General features: G+C 35.5%; 1 protein-coding gene across 3 annotated transcripts in view; it reads right to left on the reverse strand.

Annotated features, from left to right (window-relative positions):
* Positions 1-21039, reverse strand: part of Fyb1 (FYN binding protein 1) — a 157005-nt gene that overhangs the window by 34375 nt on the left and 101591 nt on the right. For all 3 annotated transcript variants that reach the window (XM_033760455.1, XM_010607759.3, XM_010607758.2), the window contains exons 3-4: positions 9716-9872; positions 55-101 (exon numbers count right to left, since the gene is read on the reverse strand). In XM_033760455.1, the coding sequence (XP_033616346.1) occupies positions 55-101; positions 9716-9872 (204 nt within the window). The remainder of the gene's footprint in view (positions 1-54; positions 102-9715; positions 9873-21039) is intronic.

Below are 21039 nucleotides of genomic sequence, written 5' to 3' on the forward strand. Positions count from 1 at the left end.
CTGACTCATTTGTCTGTGATTAAGGTAATAAATAAAATATTTTTTGTTCCTTACCATCAAAGTACATGACACCATCTTGACTTTCTTCATTTACAGGGCTTCTGAAAATAAGAAAGAAGAAAAAGTAAAAATAGAGCAAGTTAATGTTTACTTTATAATCAAAAAGGGAAAGTATTATTTGAATTATTTTTTTCTCTTTAATATTTGCTGTAATTTCAAGCTTCAGACATAGAAAAGCACTTAGCGATATATTCACGCTGCCACTGTGGCAGAAAATGGAGACTTGAAAAGCTTGAGTATAGCACTGGCCATGCACAGTGGATGTGTACAATGGACTCAGTGCTTCAAGAGAGACATATGTTTGCCATTAAATCTACAGTAAATGGATTGTTCAGTCCTGGATTCTTAAGGCACTAGATTGGTTCTCTGGTAAACACACCAAGGGGAATTTGTTCAATCCCCAGTTCCTCCTCCCTCTCCAGATGGTTTCCATCTGCCTTTACTTCTGTCACTTAGTGGTTTAGACTCCAAGGTGCTACCTTTCAACCATTTGATTCCAATCTCTCTTAACAGTGTTATCAATACCTGTGCCCCAAAAGTTCTTAATAATTTATGTTTTCTATTCTTACAGTGATTAGCTTATCTTTAAAAAATCTCCCATTTTACTGACTTTGGACATTAAAAATAACTGCTAACTAAAATGAGTTACCTTATGGGTTAACCCAGAAATTTGCCTGAAGTTACATCCATCCTTCTACTGCCAAGTTCTTTCCGTCTGTGTCCTGAATTACATCTGAATTCTCTGTAATTTTGGTCCTTTAACGATCCGCATTCTTTCATTGTACTATCATGTTATTTATGTTCTTCTTCTTCCCATCTCACTCCTAAATATCTCATTCTTTTCTCTCTCTCAGCTCAAGTTACTCTCCTCCATACTAGGCAAACAATTCTTTGCTATTCTGAATTGTTCACGTTGCAAGATAATCCTCCTTTCTACATCCAAGAAGAAAAAAGTTGTTTATGTTCCCTATTTCCTCTCCTCGTGCTCATTTCTTCATTGACTACTATTTGTGTTCTATTGCTGCTTCTTCACAGAACTAATTTAAAAAATTTTAGTTACCAAGTCTACCAGACACCTCTCAGTCCACCTCTTAGTTCATTGCTCTGTAGGCCTTGAAAGCGTTCCACATTTTGCCCTTCTACAGCCTCCTTCGTATGTTTCCATAAGAACTATCTCCTGGCTAACTTCTTGTCTCTCTGGCTACGATTCCACAGTTTTCTTTGTAAGTTTATTTTCTTTTAACTTCCCCTTTTAGTGATGATGTATTTTGCCTTTGTTCTGGTCTTGGCTTTCTTTTCTTCCCTCACTCTCCAGTTATTCCTGAATGGTTTCCTACAGCTCCACTTATTATTTTAATGTTGGTAAATTCCATGCAGAAATCTGCAGCCAAAGCCTGTCTTCTCCTTTCCCCGTCCTCCCCCTCCTCCTTCTTTTTCTTCCTCTCCCTCTTCTCCCCCATCTCTCTCTCTCTCCCACTCTCTCTCTCTCTCTCTCATCCTGACAGTCCCTTCTGTAACTTTTCTGAACATGATCTTTCTAATACAAAAATATGATCATATCCCTCTGACTCAGTGTTCAAACTGCTTTAAGAACTAGAGTGTTAGATGCTAGTCACAAAACTAATCCTCTCCATTTGAAGAGTGTGTTCTGGAAATGCCTTCTTATCACTTTGACTATAAAAAGGGCTTACTGGGTACATCTGTGGTTTAGGAGATTTTTTTTCTTTTGCTTTTTCACAGATTTTTATGTTTCCTTCTTTGGAACTTTGGGGATATAAAGACAGTATGAAATTGGTATAAGAAAAAGGTGGTTTGATATCTGTCTTTCTCCCTGAAAGGTTCAACACTTCCATGGTTTCTCTTATTCTTCTGGCCATTATTCAAGTCTAATAAGTTTTTATTATTTTCTAATGTTCAATTGTGGTAAAGTGTACCTAGTGGATTCATCACAGTAGCCATTTTAAAATGTATAACTTAGTGACATCTAGTATAGTTAGTGTTGTGCAACTATTACCATCAACTTGTTCAAAAAAATATTCATCATCTCAAATGGAAACTCCATACCCATTAAGAAGTCACTTTCCATCCCTCCTCCCCCAGCTGCTGGCAACCACTAATCCTCTCACTGTCTCTGTGGATTTGCTTTCTCTGGACATTTCCTGAAACATGAAAACATATCATATGTGACCTCTTGTGACTTCTTTTTCTATCAATATGTATTTTTATTGGCACACAACATTTGTACATAACTATGGAACATAATATGATAATTTGATGCACATATACAATATATGATGTCCAAAACAGGATGATTTAACAATTCTATCCCTTAAAACCAGTTATTTCTATGTGTTGGGAAACTTTGGACTCTTCCTTTTTAGGTATTTTGAAATATATTATAGATTACTGTAGATTATAGTTAATGTACTATGCTACTGACCACCAGAACTACTAATTCCTCCTAAACCTATTTGGTTGTGTGGCTTAGGGAGAATTGCAATGGATATATCTGTCTCAGTCTCTATCTGGGATGGTAAGCATATTATATATAGTGATCAACTGTGAATCTAACAAACTCAATTAAAAAAGAAATAAAAGTTGAAAATTAAGCTTATATTTGCCTTGCTTTCTGTTTAGGTTAAATGCATAGGCACACTTAATCAACTCATTAAACAAGACATTTATTTCATTTAGTGAGTCTTGGTCCTTGGAAGATTCAGAACTAAATACAGAAACTATGCAGTAATTAAACATTAGCCTTTTGGCTAAAATCAACACCACATCCAAAGAAGGACAGGACAGTGAAGTGCATATTATGTGCTCCTGATAAAAGAATACATCATGATCTAAGAATGAATTCTATGGTTTATATCTAGATGTCCCCTAAAGCTTCATATGCTCATAGGTGGGGCTTTTGGGAAGTGCAGGATTACAGGGGCATGATACTCATCAGTACCCTGCCTTGGATCCAGCCAACTACAGACTGAAATCTCTACCAACCATGAATCTGTCCAGTCTCATGTTTGAAATGCTGAAGATGAAATTCAAAATATTACACTTGTATGTACAATGTAGAACATCTAAGAGAATTTAATCAGCTAGATTTATCAACAGAACTATTGATTTGAAAAATTTGGGGCTATTTGAGTTGTTTAATTGTTCATCAAAGATCCTCCTGAAAATGGGATTTATTTATTATTTAAATAAAATAACAAAGACATAAAATAACAAATTATTTAAATTATTATTTAGATAAAAATTTATTTATTTAAATAAAATTATGAGATGTGTAAGTAAAATAGCAAGTATATAATGTAAATATAAACAATCAATATAAATGAGGCCTTTGCATAATTAACCTTAATTAACTTAATACTAGTTAAAAGATATAAATACTTTAGATATCAAGATACATTGATATTCTACCAAATAAAATTTATAGCCCTCTTCATGGCACACAAGCTTTGTCATTTACAGCTCTATTTCTTTTATTTCTTCTCTTATATCAGATTCTCACCTATTAATACTGAGTTCACATGCTCTTCTGGTTTTCTCTGTCTCCGTGCCGAGTCCATATTTGTCTGGAATAGTCTTCCCTCTCATCATCCTCTCTGTGCGCGCCCTGTTCTGTAAACTCTCCTACGCACTCCTTCTCTGGGAAGGCATCGTCGGCTGCTCAAAGCCCATTTGTTGCTGCTTTATGTCACCCACCAATCCTTTGCTGTGAGTATCCTGTCCTTTATAATTGTACATAAACGGCTTCCAGGTCCATCTTACCCCTAGAGCATAAACTGCTTCAGCAAAGAGATTGTCACTTTGGTAGTTAACTTCTCATTTTTAGAGAGCTTTTAGAATAATTCCTGTTGTGATAGGCCTTTGACTTCTTAATGAACGAATTGTGTACAGTAATAACAAGAGGCTAAACTGACTTTTATTATTAAAGAGAATTACCATTTGTTAAAAAGAATATTAAATCGAAAGTAACAATAGACCTACAGTTTACTTCCTAAAATACCTGGATAAATTACTAATATCTGTAAAATGAAAGATATTTGTATAGTACACCAATGTTTAATGTGTTTGATATAGGTCTGAATTTAAAATATACTATTAAAATAAATATGAAATAGAAGTCACAATAGCAATGACAATAAAGGAGAAAAGAAAAGGAGAAGAAATAGATGCAAATGTCCTGAATCCAGAAAAAAATTATCACCAACTGTTCAAAGTTTTCCAGGCTTTGAGAAAATTTCCACAGAGAGATGAAGAGAAAAACAATGGCCCTAGTCACAACCAAAGAAATAGAAACTGAGTCGGGGGAGGGGTGAAGGAGCAGAAGAGGAAGCTTATCCGAAGTGATAATAAGTCTATTCAACAAGGCCTTTCATCCTTGTTCTTTGTTTTTATGCTATGCTGCACAGAATTAAATAGGAAAAGTAAAATTACAGTAAGTTAAGTGTGTCACTTTTAGAAAGCTATTAGGTCTCTATTTCCTAACAGTTAAAGAGGTAACAACATAGATCTTTATGCCTTATTTGCTGCTCATGAGTTTAGCTTTTAATTGCCAGAGTTCTTATTAAAAAAAATGAAATAAGAAATCTAAGTGCCACGTACTATCCTACACCTGCCTTTATCAAAAAAGAAATGTGGTGGCTTTTTTTTTTTTGTTTCTTCTGGAGCATACAGCACCTTCCCATACTTAACCCAAGAATATGTACAAAATATATGTTGTTTAAACCAAAGATTTTCAAATGTAGTTAGGTAAGATGAACTGGCCATGGACAATGGATGTCTCTAGCTCTGGAAGATTTTAAGCATTTCTAATTAATGTAAGTTATATGGTAAACTCTTACTAAAACAACCTCTTAAACTATGAATGTCTTCAGGAGAAGAACTATTTACTCTTTCCTTTGCTAAGCTTGGTCACTTCCCATTATTTATTATTCTCCTTACTTCACATTTCCTGTTTCATTACTATTAATAACCATGTAATTTGTTTTATGTACCCAAACACTCACTCAATGGCTATTTTCACCAAAATTATTCTCTTAGAATTATAATTCATTCTAAAAGATGGAACCAAGAAATGTGTTGTTATACTTAAAGATGTTGATTTGAATGTTAATAATGGTAAACATAGTCTTTTGATCAATTTCAATGCTTCAAATGCCTAGGTAAAAATAGCAGAAAATGTAACAAACTGTATTCTGACCACTAGGTGGGGAAACAATACAATTTAAAACACCTATAATTTTGGCCTTGACTACTTAATTTTTCAAGTTATTTATGATTTCTCATTCTTACTTGCTTTCAATCTTTTATGCTTGCAAGACATTCTGGCCTGCATGATATAATTGCAAACTACTTCTGGGAACACTTCAGAAGTAGGCAGAACAGCCTGCAGGTGCTAAGGGCCACCTACCTCTGAAACTTCCCCCTTATCTCAGAGATTCTACTGTATACTGTAAGGAGGACTCAGCCTTAGCAGTTATTAGCTTTTGGGGAAGTCCATCCCTCCCTAGACTGAAATTGCTCCAATCCTTGGTCCCAGGAATTCCTTGTTTTCCACAATTATCGTCTTCCTCTTAACTAGATTTTTTACATCAAAAGAAACACTGTTATTTCCATCTTTAAAAAAAATTACCTCGATCCCATTTCTTTTTCCTTAAAAAAGATTGTCTTTTCTAGCTCTCTCCAGTTTATCTTCTCTGTCATCTGTTAAAGCTATTTCAGTCAGGATTGCACCCCATCCCTCTTGAGAGCATCATTGCCCTGATCTCCTCCATCCCACTTGTTTGGCCTTGGGCAGCATCTGACCCACTTGGCTCCCAGGGCACTTAATGTACTGGGTTTTCCTTTTTCGTTCTCTGTTGCCCCTCCTCCCTCCAGGTCTCTGACAGCTGGAATGGCCCAAGCCTTGCTTTTTGCCTTTTTGCTTATATCCTCTTTCCTTGATCATCTTAACATGTTCTTATGCCTTTCAAGTCAATATTTTAAACACAGAATTCTCACTGAAACTCTTCCTTTTTATACCCAACTGTGTCTGCAACTTCACACTTGGATTTTAAGAGCTACCTCAGTCTTAGCATATCCGTGGCCTCCTATGTATCTCCCTCAGAACCAGACTTGCTTGCCTGCAGTTTCCCCATTTCAGGTGAAGAAAGAATCATCTTTATAGTTGTTCTGACCAAAAACCTTGGAGTCATTACTGATTTTTTTTTCACATCCAAATCCAGATTCTGTTGTCTCTACCTTCAAAATATATCCAGAGCCTGAACATTTCTCATCATCCTGCTCCATCCTGCCTAGAGCCAACTCTATCTTGTCTTCAGTTGTGCTGTATCTGCCTGAGTGTTTTGCTTTGACATTTGCCCACCTACTGTCTATTCTCAGCCTAGCTGTGAAGGTGATCTTTGTAAAATATAAGTGAGAAAACATCACTGCTCTGCTCAAGCTCCTCAGGGCTTTCCTCTGCACTTAGGATAAGAGCCACAGTCTCTCTCAGGACTCGCAAGTCCCAGGAGGAGCTGGTTCCCTCCTACTGCTTCCCTTGAGTCTTGGCTACTTCCTCCCTGTCCTTGAACGTTTCAGGCCTTTTTGTTTGATCTGCTCTTTCTGCCTTCAACTGCCTTTAACTTTTTGCCTTTCCATTTGGCTGGCAAAGGGAGCACATACGAAACATCAATGTAAACTCCTTGTAGGGTAATGTTAAGAAAAACTCAGAGTCACCTCTATATTCTACATTTCTACCTAAAGGCCAACTCACAAATGTCCCTTTTATGAAAAATATGAGCTTTCAGCTTGAATATCGAGATGCAGTTTTCTTTCAAGAACCAGTTTGCTTTCATTTCCTGTATGCACTTATCTAGCTTCTCCTTCCTGGGGAAAGTTTTCTAATCTATCTATTTCTTCATTGTGGACTTTACTTGAGCTTACTCATAGGAGCTTGACATTGTTGAGACTTTCTATTTTGAAGAGAAAATAGATTTCACTCCTTCTCCTTTCTCCCTCTGATAATTGACTTTCAGATACTCCCGCTGTGGATTATCTAGGGAATATAGTATCCAAGACTCTTACTTCTCTCTATTTTTCTTTGATTTTGGAAAGTTGGCAATTCTAAAGATTCACGCTCTAATAGGAGTCCTTAAGAAGATGGAAACAGGAATGAGGGAACGTTTATTGTTATTACTGGTGGATTTTGCTAATCATTAGTGAGAACAATAATACAAGAATTTGAGCCTGGTTGATTGCCAGGCTACCTCTTCTTCCTCCTCCTTCTACTCCTTCTCCTTCTCTTTCTTCTCCTTCTTCTTGGTGTTGCTAGGAATTGAACCATGGGTCTTGCCTGAGCTAGGCAAGCAGTCTACCACTGCGCTACACCCCAGCCCTTTTTACTTTTTATTCTGAGGCAAGGTCTTGCTAAGTTACCCAGGCTGACTTCAAACTTATGATTCTCCTGCCTCAGCCTCCTGTAGCTGGGATTCTAGGTATAGTCTACCTTGCCTCATCTCAGCAGGCCCATTGCAACTTTGCCTTCTTTGTAAGAATTCTTTGTAGAGCTGGATAGAAAATTGACCAGAATTCTAGGGAAGTAGTAGCCCGTGGTACAGGAATGCTTTTGAAATCTTTTTTTCCTTTCACAGCTTGTTACCTTACCTTATTGTGATGTATTCTAGGGAGTAAGATTTCAAAAAAGTATCACCATAACAGGCCTGATTTGTTATTTTTCAGCAGAATCTGCTACCAAGGTTGGAATATAGTATATAGGAACTCAGCTTCTATAAATTTTTATGCACTGATCTGAGGAGTTATCTCATTGATAAATACTTTGCTGTGCCCAGATGGTGTGAACCATGTGACTTATGGGGAACACCTGCTTTCCTTCTAGGAAGGAAAGTTGGTAAGTTGCTAGGCAGAAGGTACTATGCGATCAGACTTCAGTAAGAACCTTGGGCACTGGCTCTAGTGGACTTCCCTGGGAAGCAGCATGAGACTTGCATTGATTTTCATCTTTAGAGAAATCAGAGCTCACAGTGTACGTTTCTCAGGCCTGCAGCAAGAGAACATCGAAGCCCATGCTTTGAAGCCTCTAGCTACTACCTGTAATGAAGCTCAGCCTTTAATGTTATTGTATTCTGTACTTCAAGTCCTTGAAGTGAATCACCAAATAAGGTGGTCTGGGGAACCCCCGAGACAATATGAATTGAGCCACATACTCTTCCTCCCCACAATTTATTGTCAAGTTATTATTAATGTTAAAGTTATTTACTAGACTTTCTCACACAATTATGCTGTATACAGAAGTCATTAAAGCCAGCAACCAGGACGAGATCCTGAAATAGAAATACTAAGATCAAACTTATTAGACTTACCAAAGTATGAAAAAGTTAGAAAAACTGTAACATGGCTTTATGCACACGAAAGGGAAGTAATTTATATAGAGTTCAGGTATATATAAAATATATTAATTAGTTATTTCAATTAAATTAGTATTTATTTAATCTTTACTTATTAGTAAGTAGATACTTTACACTCTTATTTTCTTATTTGGTGGTGGGATATTATGAGGGACAAGTCTTTAAGTTAACATCCATAAACTCAAATTCCTGCTGGTAGAAAGTTAATGCAAATATGCAAAGCGGACCGTACACAAGATAATAGCCCATGAGCTCTCTAACACTATTAGTTACTAACTTTAAAACTCCAGTGAAGCATTATAAAGTGAAAAATAGCAGTGGCTATCCATGACAAATGTGTTTTCAAACCCTCCTCTAAAGTGTAATGATGAAACGGTTAAGGAAGGCTGTCAATCCAACACTCAGCATCTACTGCCTACAGTAAGGTACTTACTATAAGGAGCATCAGCCTGTCAGGGAACCCAAAATGATGGAAAACTAAATTGTACCATGTTAAGATATTACTTACTTGTGGTTAAAGAGAATCATGCAAAGGAATTTATTTTTTAGAAAAGGAAAGGTAAGATCTAGCATGTCTTGCCAAAACGGTCTATGCTTGCCATTGTGGGAATATTTCTCTTTTTAAAGCAACATTTCATTCTTTTCCAGTCTTCTACTTGCTTTCTCATGAACCAGCTGTTTTGGTGAATCACAGATAAAGAGCCCATGCATAGCAACCCATAAAATTCTGACATTTCTAAAAAAAAGCCATCTAAGAAAATTAGGTAAGAGAAGTTCTTGGCCTTCTGAAGTTCCATTTCTTCATCTGTGGATAATAATAACACTACTAACTTTGTAGGGATATAGAGGTTTCATATGTGAAATACCTAGCATGTCATACTCAGTAAAATATGGCGCTGATGGTTGATGAGGATAATGGTGGTGATTACAGTGGTTGTCATGGCAGTAGTAGAGGACATGATATGCTGACCTCCAAAAACCTTCAGAACTTTTGAAAAGGCAGTGGAATTTTTCTTCAGGTGAACTCTTAAGGGGAAACCCAACATGTAGCAGATAAATAATAGAGGCTCAGACTTAAAATTATGTGAGAACTTTCTGCTCAGTCAGCCCTTCTCTCTGTCAGTGCCCACAAAGGTGCCCTATAGGTTATCATAGAACCCTCAGCACTCAGCCAAGTGTAGTTTAAAAATCTATGGCAAGACGTTACCCAAGAAAAGGCAAGATCATCTTTTGCTTACTTTGGGTCAAAGGCAGGTTTAATGTTTCTGGGAGGTAGGCTTGGGGCTGGAGGTTGTGATGGATGAGATGCTGGCAACGGAGGATGGCTGGCTGGCTGGGATGGTGGAGTTGGTGGTAGGGCAGTTGTGGAGTAAGATGTCTGGCTTTTGCTGGTACCTAAGAAGCAAAGTAAATAGTACCATGGATTAAGACAAATCTTCAAAATACAAGACCTGACCTTTCCAAGCTTGTAGAAATGAGAATCTTGAATATAAGAACATGAGAAATACATCCCAAGTTGAATGAATGCATTAAAAAAAAATCTAAGAATTTAAGCATCATGGGGCATGACATTTCAAATGCTCTATTTAGATAAATTTTTAAGAGTTTAATTCTCATTATTAAAAATGTTTTTCTCACATTTTCTAAGCTTTCATAAATGTTAGTTTTAATATTCTAGATTTTTTGAACATGCCAACTTTATTCCACATTCTTCATGATTGTACAAATACAAACTATTTTCATTAGACCTATTATTCTGGACCAAAAAATTTTAGTTTTTTTACCTTCTTTTATAGGGAGCACACTTTCATTTGTCTTCACAATCTCCTTGAATTTTTAATAAGTTATATTTTGTTTGAGGTGTGACTTTAAAACATTGAAACATTAATTTCATGGGTAAATTATATACATTATAAAATTACACACATTAACAAAATTAAACAAGTATATACCACCCATAATCCTTAACAGTAACTGTTAGCTTGAATGGATTTTAGAGCTTTTTACTATAAATATGTGCTTCTATGGAAGAAAAGCAAGGTATAGTCATTTTTCCATTTGTTGCCAGCGTTTTAATGAATATTTTCCCACATCAAAATAATTTTTAGTAATTGCATAGTTTTTCTTTAAATAGACACCATGATGAAAATCACCATATCTCTGAGCATTTGTGAAAGATGAAAGATCAATTCCATAGATATACAGAATACAATAGTGGTTACTAAAGATTAAGAGACAGAGAGGAGAGGGAGTTGGAAAGAAGCTAGGGGCAAAAAACACTGTTAGAGATGTAGAATTGATTTTGGTTCTCTATGCCACAGTGAGGTAATTATTGGCTACAACAATCTCTGGTAGATTTAAAAAGCTAGAAGAGTATGAAAGTTTCCAACATATAGAAGCAATTATTATTTGAGAAAATTGAAGTGTTTATTACCCTGAATTTGTATAACACATTGTAAACATGTGTTGAATTGTCATACTCTACTCATAACTCTTTAGGTCTCATTAAAACTTGGAAGCAAAATATTATGTATTTATGTTATTTCTTTTTTACTATAATAAAAGATGATTAAATACATTTTCCCTTAGAATAAATTCCAGTCAGTAGTAATGCTCAAACAGAACTTTTGTAGGGTATTTGAAACAAAATACCAAATGATCTTGCAGCAAAATACCAATAGACAGCTTTATTGGTTAGCATATGCGTGCTTGTTTTATGTATGTCTTTGTCAACACTGGCATTATCATGCTTAGAGTCTTTGACAATAGTATAGAAAAAAATACTACATTCTTGCTTTAATTTCATTTTTTATTAAAATAACATATGCTCAGGAATTAGCAAGTCAAATAATATGTAACAATAACAAACAAGGACTATATTCTTCCTACTGGAGATAATGACATCAATATTCTAGATATTTCTTCTGCATTTATGCTCACACTTGTATTATTATATTTGCATGGCTGCAATTTGATTCATGACTTCTAAAAAGATCATTGATTTTCTATTTGGTAGATGTGGAATTTTGCTCTTCTCCTTCTCTTTCCAGTATAGCAAAAGCCATGACTTGAGTGGGAGAACTGGGGATTGAATCTAAGGCCTTGATGCTGAGCTACATCCCAGCCCTTAAAATTTTTTTTTAATAGTAGGTATCACTAAATTACTAAATTGCCCAGGCTGGGCTCAACTTTTTCTTTTCCACTAAGTTTACTGGTACATTTTAGGTATACAATATAGTTACATTCATCATTGGGATCTTGTACCTTTACGTAATCCATCTTGGTTCTTATTTTTTCCCATTCCCCTGACCTCTCTTCACCTCCTCCACCCTTCCTATTTTCAGAGTTTGTTTCCATTTTTTACTTTTCTCATATTTTTTCTTTTCTTTTCTCCACACAGCCCTGGCAACATTTGTTATTGGTTGATTTTTTGATAGCAGATATTCTTTCGGGGGTGAGGTACAATCTCAGAGTTGTTTTCATCTTCATCTCTCAAATGACGAGTGATGTTGAGCATTTTTTCATATATTTATTTGCTGCTTTTACCTTCTTTGTCTGAGAAATGTCTTTTTATTTCAGTTGCCCATTTTTGAATTGGCTCTTTATATCTGGGGGGGCCTGATTTTTTTTTTTTAGTTCTTTATATATTCTAGATAATAGTTCTTTGTCTGAGGAGTAGCTGGTAAAAATTTTTTGCCACATTGTAGGTTGTGTCTTAGCTCTGTTGGTTTTTTTTTTGCAATGCAGATTTTTAGTATGATGAGATCCTAGTTGTTGATTCTTTGTGCTAGTTCCCATACCACTGAGGATTTGTTCATAAAGTCTTTTCCTATGTCAGTGTCTTTCAGAGTTCTGCCTAGCTTACATTCCAGCAAGTTTAATGTTTCTGTTTTAATATTTAGATCTCTAATTCACTTTGGTTTTAGTTTAGTGCATGGTGAAAGATAGGGCTCTAGTTTTAATCTTTGGCAGGATGAAAGCTAGTTTTTCCAACACCATTTATTAAAGAGGCAATCTTTCCTCCATTGAAGATGGTTGGCTCCTTTGTCAAAGATGAGGTAGCTGAGTATATCTGGAGTTGTTTCTGCATCTTCTAATTTGTTCCACTGATCTTCAGGTTTGTCTTTTTGCCAGTAACATGCTATTTTTAACACAGTGGCTTTGTAGTATAGTTTCAACTTGGGAATTGTGATACCCCCTGTCATGTCTGCGCTGCCTCAAATGGCTTTTGCTATTCTAGGTCTCTTCTGGTTCTAAATGAATTTTTGTATTGTTTTCCCTAGTTCTGTGAAATATACTGTTGGGATTTCAGTAGGGATCATATTGAATCTGTATAGCAGTTTTGCAAGTATGGCCATTTTCACTATACTGGTTCTTCCTACCCAGGAACAAGGCATGTCATTCCATTTTCTTATATCCTCTTCAATCTCTTTTCATAGAGTGTTGTAGCTCTCAATGTAGAGGTCTTTTGCTTCCTTCATTCCTAGATATTTCATTTTTCTGGATGCTATTGTGAAAGGGATTATTTGAACTTGCTCTATTTTCCTAGGGTGGACATTCACTGAATTAATTTCCTGCATAGAACTGCTTTCATTGTGACCCAGTCATTTTCTGTATGCTGTACTGGCATTATCATTAAATTGTAAAAACTATCTAATTTCTTCTTTAATTACCTCTGTGACCTATTGGTTGTTCTGGAGAGTGTTATTCAATTTCCATGTGTTTGTGACTTTCTTATGGTTTCTTATGCTATTGATCTCCACCTTAATTGCAATATGGCCTGATAATATACATCGGGTAACTTCACTTACTTTGCATTTACTTACACATGTTCTATGTACTGTTACATGGTCCATTTTGGAAATGTCTCATGTGCAGCCAAAAACAATGTATATTCTAATTTTGTGGGATGGGACACTCTGTAGACATCTATTAAGACCATTTGTTTAAAAGCCTGGTTCAGTTCTAGTATTTCACTGCTGATATTTTTGTTCAGATAATTTGTCTATTTGAGACCCCCACTACCACTGTATTAGTACATATTTGGTTTTTTGTGTCCCTTAATATTTGTTTCGTATAGTTGGGGGCATTAGTATTTGGTACATATATAGATTTCTGATTGCCATCTCTTCATCTTGGACTCAACTTTGGATCTCTCTGCCATAGCTTTCCAGAGTTCTGAGATCAGAGGCATGTGCCATCTAGTGCCATGACTATTTTTAATGACATTTGAATTCATTGTTTTCATTATCATGGCTTCTTTTCTGAGCCAGTGTACTATGACTACAGTGTCTCTCTCATTTAATTTACTGTTTTCTTGGAGGGACTATTTCCCTCATTTTATCATTTGCAGTTTCTTCAGAGATCTTTCTTCCCACAACTTCCGGTGGTTCTCTAAAATGCCTTTAAAATTTCTCTACACAATTAAACTTGCCAGGTAACTTATCCACTCCCATATATTGTTTCTATTCACTTGTTCTACTCTGATCTCATTTCTTTACTTAGCCTGGGATTTCTCTTTGCCAGAACCATGGCCCCGAGAAGCTGCCATGAAGGCAAGTGTGCAGCCTGGGCTTAAATCCCAACTTCACCACTTACCTTTCAGTGACTTGGACCAGTCATTTTCTGGTTTTATCTGTAGAATGGAAATAATAGTAGTGCCATCTCACAGGCTTGTGTGAGTCTAGTGTAGTAAGTCACTTAGGAAAATGCCTGGAAGAATGTAAATTCTTATTGGATGCCTACTGTGTGTAAATCTCTGTTATAGGCACTCGAAAAACAGCAAAGATAAAACAAAAATTTCTTCTGTAATGGATTTAAGGCTTAGATAGTAACAAGATGAGCATAATTTACATACATATAAGTCGTGGGAAGAAGAGCTACAAAGCCTTATGGAAAGACTTTATCAGTGCATACTACTAACAACCCTTTCCAGCTCTGCATCCATTGACCTCACTCTGATAGTTTGAAGTTGGGTGCAGTAAGTGTTTATCCCCTGGAAATTAGAAACACTGCAAATTTAGGCTTGGTTCATTGTTGCATTGATTGTTAGAGCTGAAAAAATGATAGAGAAAATGTTGATAATACAGATTAGGGTTACTACAGATTAGAGCTGCTCTGAGTGGCATAAAAAATCTAGGAAATGTTTTTCTTGTACTTGGCAAACTATTTATGGTTCATTGCTTTTATCCAACTCAGCAAAGTAGTCACATCCATGACAAATGAGTGAAGTTCTGACATGTATCTTTATTATCTCATACTTGCCTGCTTGTTAACATAAGTGTAAGTATCAACCAACATTTGGGTTAAAGCTACATTCATTAATTGTAACTGACAGATTAACTACTAGATATAAGAACTGGCTACATGGAATTTTCAATAAAGAATGTTATTTTATCATTGTGCATTTTGTGCTACTTATCCCTTACATGCATAGAGCACACACATAGCTGTTGATTAAAATATTATTGTATAGCACAACAGTACTTAATAATTTGAATGACTTTTATTATAGAAGAAATATTAAAATTCTAGTAAATCTGACAAATTAAAAACTCATCTTGTTATTTTAATTTATTAAAATTGTGGTTTGGGGGCCGGGAATATAGCTCAGGGGATCTGCCACCTGCCTCGCAAAAACAAGGACCTGAGTTTGATCCCCAGTATATAAAAAAAATGGTTTGATAAATTTCTAAGTAATCTATATCAGGAAAGAATAAGTCTCAATGAGTGGATATTAACAAATCACTTGTCCAAATAGAAGAAACATTTATTAGCCACTTGTGACTTATATTTTCATGGAAATATTTTGACAAGCAGGATGAATTATGAAAGGAGGATAAACTAAGGTGTGGAGGTGAACATTATCAACATGGTTTGGAGAATGACAAGTACTTTGGATTGGAAACACTAAAAGTTGACTTACAAGGAAGTCTATGAACTTTTCTGCATACACCTAGGCTGATGAAACTTTCTGATGAGGCATTTGGGTGGACCCCTGATGTTCAGCTTGTCTGTAGTTTATTCTCCTTCCTTTGTTTATTATCACCTGAGCAACCCAGGAAGGGTGCAATTGCCTTTCCACTGGGTTTGGAATGAGAAGGAGGTTCTCAGCTGCAAGTAGCCATCTTGCCACCACCATAGCTGGAGGAGAGCAGGGATGAGACATGGAGAGCATCTAGTTAGATTTGAAATAAAAATTACTTTTCAAAGTAATTTGTTAAAGGTAATTGATAAACTTAATGAGGCACTGAATGGTGTTTAAGTGTTCTGTTTCTAATCAAGCCTGGATGAGCATATGTTAAAACCTTCTTATATGATACTAGTTGGTATCAGTAAAACATTTTGCTTTGCAAAATCTATGGTCACATGCAAATACTGTGAGGGATATGTTTGCATGTATCCAAAATAATTTTAAGGAAAAGCATCTTAGTTTTTCTGGGCCAACAAAACAGGTAGATTTAAAATGATTGACCCTAAAAATCTAAATTTGGACTTTGTTTTATAAAACATACTAAAACACAATTAGTAATATTGGAGATTCTCAAAAATTACTTTTTTCTTATGGAAGGAAGAGAATGGGTATTGAACTACAGTAAAATAAGGAAAGACAAATTCCTTATAATGTCAAAGCACTTTCTATGATCTCTTGCTTCTCAAAGAAAAGAAATGGAAATATCTGTAAGTTTAGATAAACATCTTAAGAAAATTTCCCAAGATTTGGGTTGTCTTGATTTGTACTTTTGCTCTCAGTATGATTTTACGAGTATTTTGAGTTTCATGCAAGGTAGAACTGGCTATAGAGACTATTAATTCATGTGTATGGGTATTTTAGATGCTAAATTTGTGATGTTTCAGAATTTGGTTTTGGAAAACAGAGAGCAGGAATGTAGACATTCAGAAGTTGGTGGAAAATGGGTACTTAAAGATGATAATTCATGGAGACCAGTAGGGGGGAAAACCTGCAAGAACTGGATTGAGGAATTTGAAATAAACTTATGTAAGAATTTATACATATGAAATGTGGGAAAGGGCAAGTTTAGACTTTAGTTAACATCACTAATTAACCCCGTTACACAAGGACTGGGGGATTGCCTTTGTGGTCTATGATTAAAACAAAAGACTTAGCATTTCTTCCTCCAAGGATGATATGGATATGGGCCCTTATAACTGGGCAGAGCTGGTCTTTAGTCAAGATGCCTCATAAAAGTAGGCTTGTTGGGTGCATTTGCAAGCTGATACTTTCTCATGACACAAACAAAAAACTATGCTTAGAGCATTTTAACAGGAGGTAAAGGTTTTAATGGAGATATGGGGCATTTTGTTAATAAGTCAAGAGAAAGCTTGAGGGACTATGGCAAGAGTAAAAGAGAATTAACTGACTGGGTCTGCATTAGAGAACAGTTCATACTGGAAAGACAGAAAATAAAGAGGGCTAGGAATGAAGGTGAGAGGGACTAAAAAACATTCCACCACATGAAGACAACTCTCGAGAATCTAAGACGTCAACAACCAAATTTTCATCTCCTTTAATTTTGGAAGTTCAGAAGAGACTTTACCCCCCAAAAATAGACAAATGCCCTCTGTTCAGGCATGCCCAGATGAGTGGAACACCAGGGCCACTTTGCAAGAAAGAAATGAGCAGAAATGTGAAATTGTCACGTAACTGCCTTACAGAAGCACCTTATGCACTATAAACTTTAATAAATGATCCCATTCTTGGCTACTATGCAATCTAGCTTCATCAATGATATACTGCTATCTACATATTGTAACTGTAAAAAAGAATCAAAAAAATCTTTTCTCTGAACTAATCATGTTTAATCCTGGTTCTATTACAGAATCTTACAATAGACTAAGAATCAACAACTTTAACCCTAAATCCTTAGATTTACTCCAACACGTATCAAAATAACCAAATACTTTCACATTCTTGACTCCTAAACAAACCAGAAGCAACTTCAACATGAGAACACACATATTTTAATAGAGAGAAAGAAGATTTGTGCTGGAGGCTGGGCTTGACTACTAATCTTACGAATAGCTGTAAGATACTGGCCAATTTATTTAGCATCTCTGAGTATTTTTATTCCTTGTCTGTAAAAATGAGACTACTGACTTCAACTATGGCTATGAAAATTTTAAATAACATGATAAGTGTTCAGCGCCACTTGTAAATCACTCCAGAATCTAGTAGTGCTGTGTTCTCTACAGGACAGGCTCTTGATAACCCTCTCGGTATACATTTTTTTCCATTGGTCAACATAAGTGAATTCTCCTATGTATTTTATGTGTGTCCCAAGTCAATCCCTGCTCCTTCATTGCAGCCCCAGCAAGACAAGATGTTGAACACGCCTGAGATCGAGGAATCATCATACTAAGGTAGGTTTCACGATAAATTCTCTGAGTCTCCACTTAGGAAGAAACAACATGCTTGTTGTGACACATCTGACCGTTGGACGGAAAGCAAGTTCGAAAAGCTACCTGCCCCGTGGCAGTGTGAGGAGGCTTGCCTTTTGATAGTTCAGGCAATTATAATTATGAAATTATTTTTGTGTTAGTATCTTTGACCATAAGCAAAAATGAGTCTGTATGGTAAATTCCCAGAAAGTGGATTTGCTAAGTCAAAGGAACCACACATTGAAACTTTTTGGTAAATAGTTACAATTAGCGAGGTTTTACTGATTCAGGCATGTGTCCTCTAAGCACATAGGAGAATATTTATTTTGCCATAATCTCTCCAACATTGTGTACTATATGTTTTTCTCTTAAAAAGATTAAAAATGATAAAGAATTTTAATTTAACTGGCATTTTATGTTAGTCTGTTCATAAGACATTCTATTTGTGAGTGTGTTTCCTAGTACGAGCAGTGTAGCATTTTATTTAGATAAGTAGTTAAAAAGGGAGTAGTAGTATATCTTCTATGATTCGTATTTAATCTCACATAGAACATCATAAACAATCCAGGTATGTCAATAGATATTGCTATATATATTAAAGTATCTTTAAAAATTTAAAAAAAAAAATTCAGAGGCTCCTTAGCAACTTTTAAGTGTAAGGACTTGAAACCTCTGGGTTAGAGACTTAAAAAAATCTGCGGATTTTTTCCTTGCCTTAGTTCAAAGTATTTTGCTCTTATCTTCAAAGGATTTGTAAACCATAGTAGATGGGAAATTCTGAAAACTAATTTAGCTAAAAATGAAGCACTGTAACTATTTTAGTAAGAAAGTTTTTGCTTTGAAGACAAGCTGCCACTAAAATTTGCTAGCTTAGTATAATCCATCAATATGGAAAGAGAAGTAATACTGAAACATCAGTGTTTGCATAAATAATCAAAGCAGAAATTACAATGGAGGTGAAGAAATAGAGATCAAAACAAATTTGATGATCAATGAGAGAAAAATCAGTAAAGAAAGGCTTTCTTCACTATCTTGAATTCCTGCAGTAGATCTTACTTCAACATTCAATGTCTCTGAATATTTTTTAATTCTTAAAATTCCCTTCACCAATAACTTTATTGCCTACTTAATTATCTATAATCATAAAATGTCAATTGTTTTTATAAATACTTTTATCTGTTTTCCATTTATAAAATAACATGAGATTCAAATTAGGCAATAATTTGACCATAATCTGCTGACCTTTAGATTTTTCTTTTTTCTTTTTAAAGAATGTTAAATATGAGAGACTGAGCTGGGAGTGGTGGTGCCTGCCAGTAAACCCAGCCCTTGGAAGATTGAGGCGGGAGGATTATGAATCTGAGGCCAGCCTGAGCTACACAATGAGAATTTGTCTCGATAAACAAACCAACAATCAAAGGAAAATTTTAAATTTAGCATTTTAAGAATGCCAAATATTTACTTTAAAAGGAAACAAAGCCAGAATATAAGAAAAAATTCCTCGTTAAATATTCAGAGAACATAGGGGGCCTCTTTTCTACTCTAAGCTAGAGCGTATTTGAGCCAAAGACAATAATGGAATGTCTTTTCTTCGGATACTGAAAATTATTTTTAAAATCTACTCATAACTTCTAGAAGAAGAAAGAAACACTAGAACTCAAATTTTAGGAGTTTTCTTGGATTCGCTTTTATTTGCTGAGGGGATAATGAATATTTTGGATAAGTCAATGTACACAGATTCTTTGATCACACTTTTAAAGTAATATCAGTATAAACCAGAAAAATGACCAGAGATGAATACTGTTGATGCTGCAGAGGCAATATCACAGCCTCCAAGAAGCAGCAAACTGAGAGACAAATGCTGCAAACTCAACTGTCTGTGGGAGCCATGCCGGAATATGAATTTGTCCATGCAGTTGTGGCAAGCATGAGAGGAACGCCCTGTCTCGAAGGCGTGGCTGCTGTGGGGCTCCAGGGCGCTGACAGGGTGGGAAGAATAAGTCTAGATTTGTCTATGACATCTTCCAATTTTTAAATATTAGCTATGACTGATAGTAAACTAGACAAAATAAACCAGCCTAACAGATAAACAAAACAATTTTGGGACTATATTCATTATCATTTATTGGAAATGCTCAGGACTTCAAGTGTTTTGGATTCTGGAATATTTGCAGGAACATACTGAGATAGCTCAGAGATGGGATTCTAGTGGTATCATTGAATTCACTTATGTTTCATATCTACTTTATCTGCAAAGCCTGAATATAATGTTATGCAGTATTTTTAGTACCCCTACATTTTTGACTGAAACCTGTCATATGAGGTTGGGTGTTGAACTTTCCACTTGGTGTCAGGCAGAAGTTTGAGAAATTTCAGGTCTAGGAGCATTTAGAATTTTGGATTTTCACAAGAGGGACACTCAACCTGTATTAATTTATGAATGACATCTTTTTTCAAATTTTAATTTTAATTGATAGATAATACTTTCATATATTTATGGGTTATAGTATGATATATTTGGTTGTATAGAATTTTAAATTATCTGTTATCCCTAGCATTTATCATTTCTTTATAATAAGAACTTTCAAATCTCTTTTCTAGTTACTTTGATTTGTAGGATATAACACTGTTAACTCAATCTCCTTTCTGTACACACCAGAATTTATTCCTTCCACCAAGTTATGTCTTTGTATCCATTAATCTACCTCTTCCATCCTTCCTCTCCTGAACCCTCTCCTTACACTCTGGTGGCCACTATTCTATTCTCTAGTTCAATGAGCTCAGCTTTGACAGATATTTTAAAGCAAGAGGGAGCAACATGGAAAAATATTTATCAAGGGAACTTGCCTGATCAGTGGTTCATCTAGGAAGCTATTCTTTTCTTGCCAAAACTATGAGGGTTTGATAGACCAGGCACAGTCATAATGCATTAGAGAAAGACCCAAAGTTGTCATCAAAGTAGACAGTTTCCCTGCCATGCCTGGACAAAAAACAGTTCTTCTTGGTATGATTCTAAAGGGAGAATGATAAACTGATCAGGGTTGCTATAAGAATCACATTATGTAAACAAACTGAATAGAGAATGTATTCCATTAAATTAAATATTTGTTACTTTTATTATGACATTGACTATTGTCAAGACTTTTTTTTTTTTTTTTTTGTT

Source organism: Fukomys damarensis, unplaced genomic scaffold (genome assembly GCF_012274545.1).
Source record: "Fukomys damarensis isolate Sample0158 unplaced genomic scaffold, DMR_v1.0_HiC HiC_scaffold_1, whole genome shotgun sequence".
Lineage (NCBI taxonomy): Eukaryota > Metazoa > Chordata > Mammalia > Rodentia > Bathyergidae > Fukomys > Fukomys damarensis.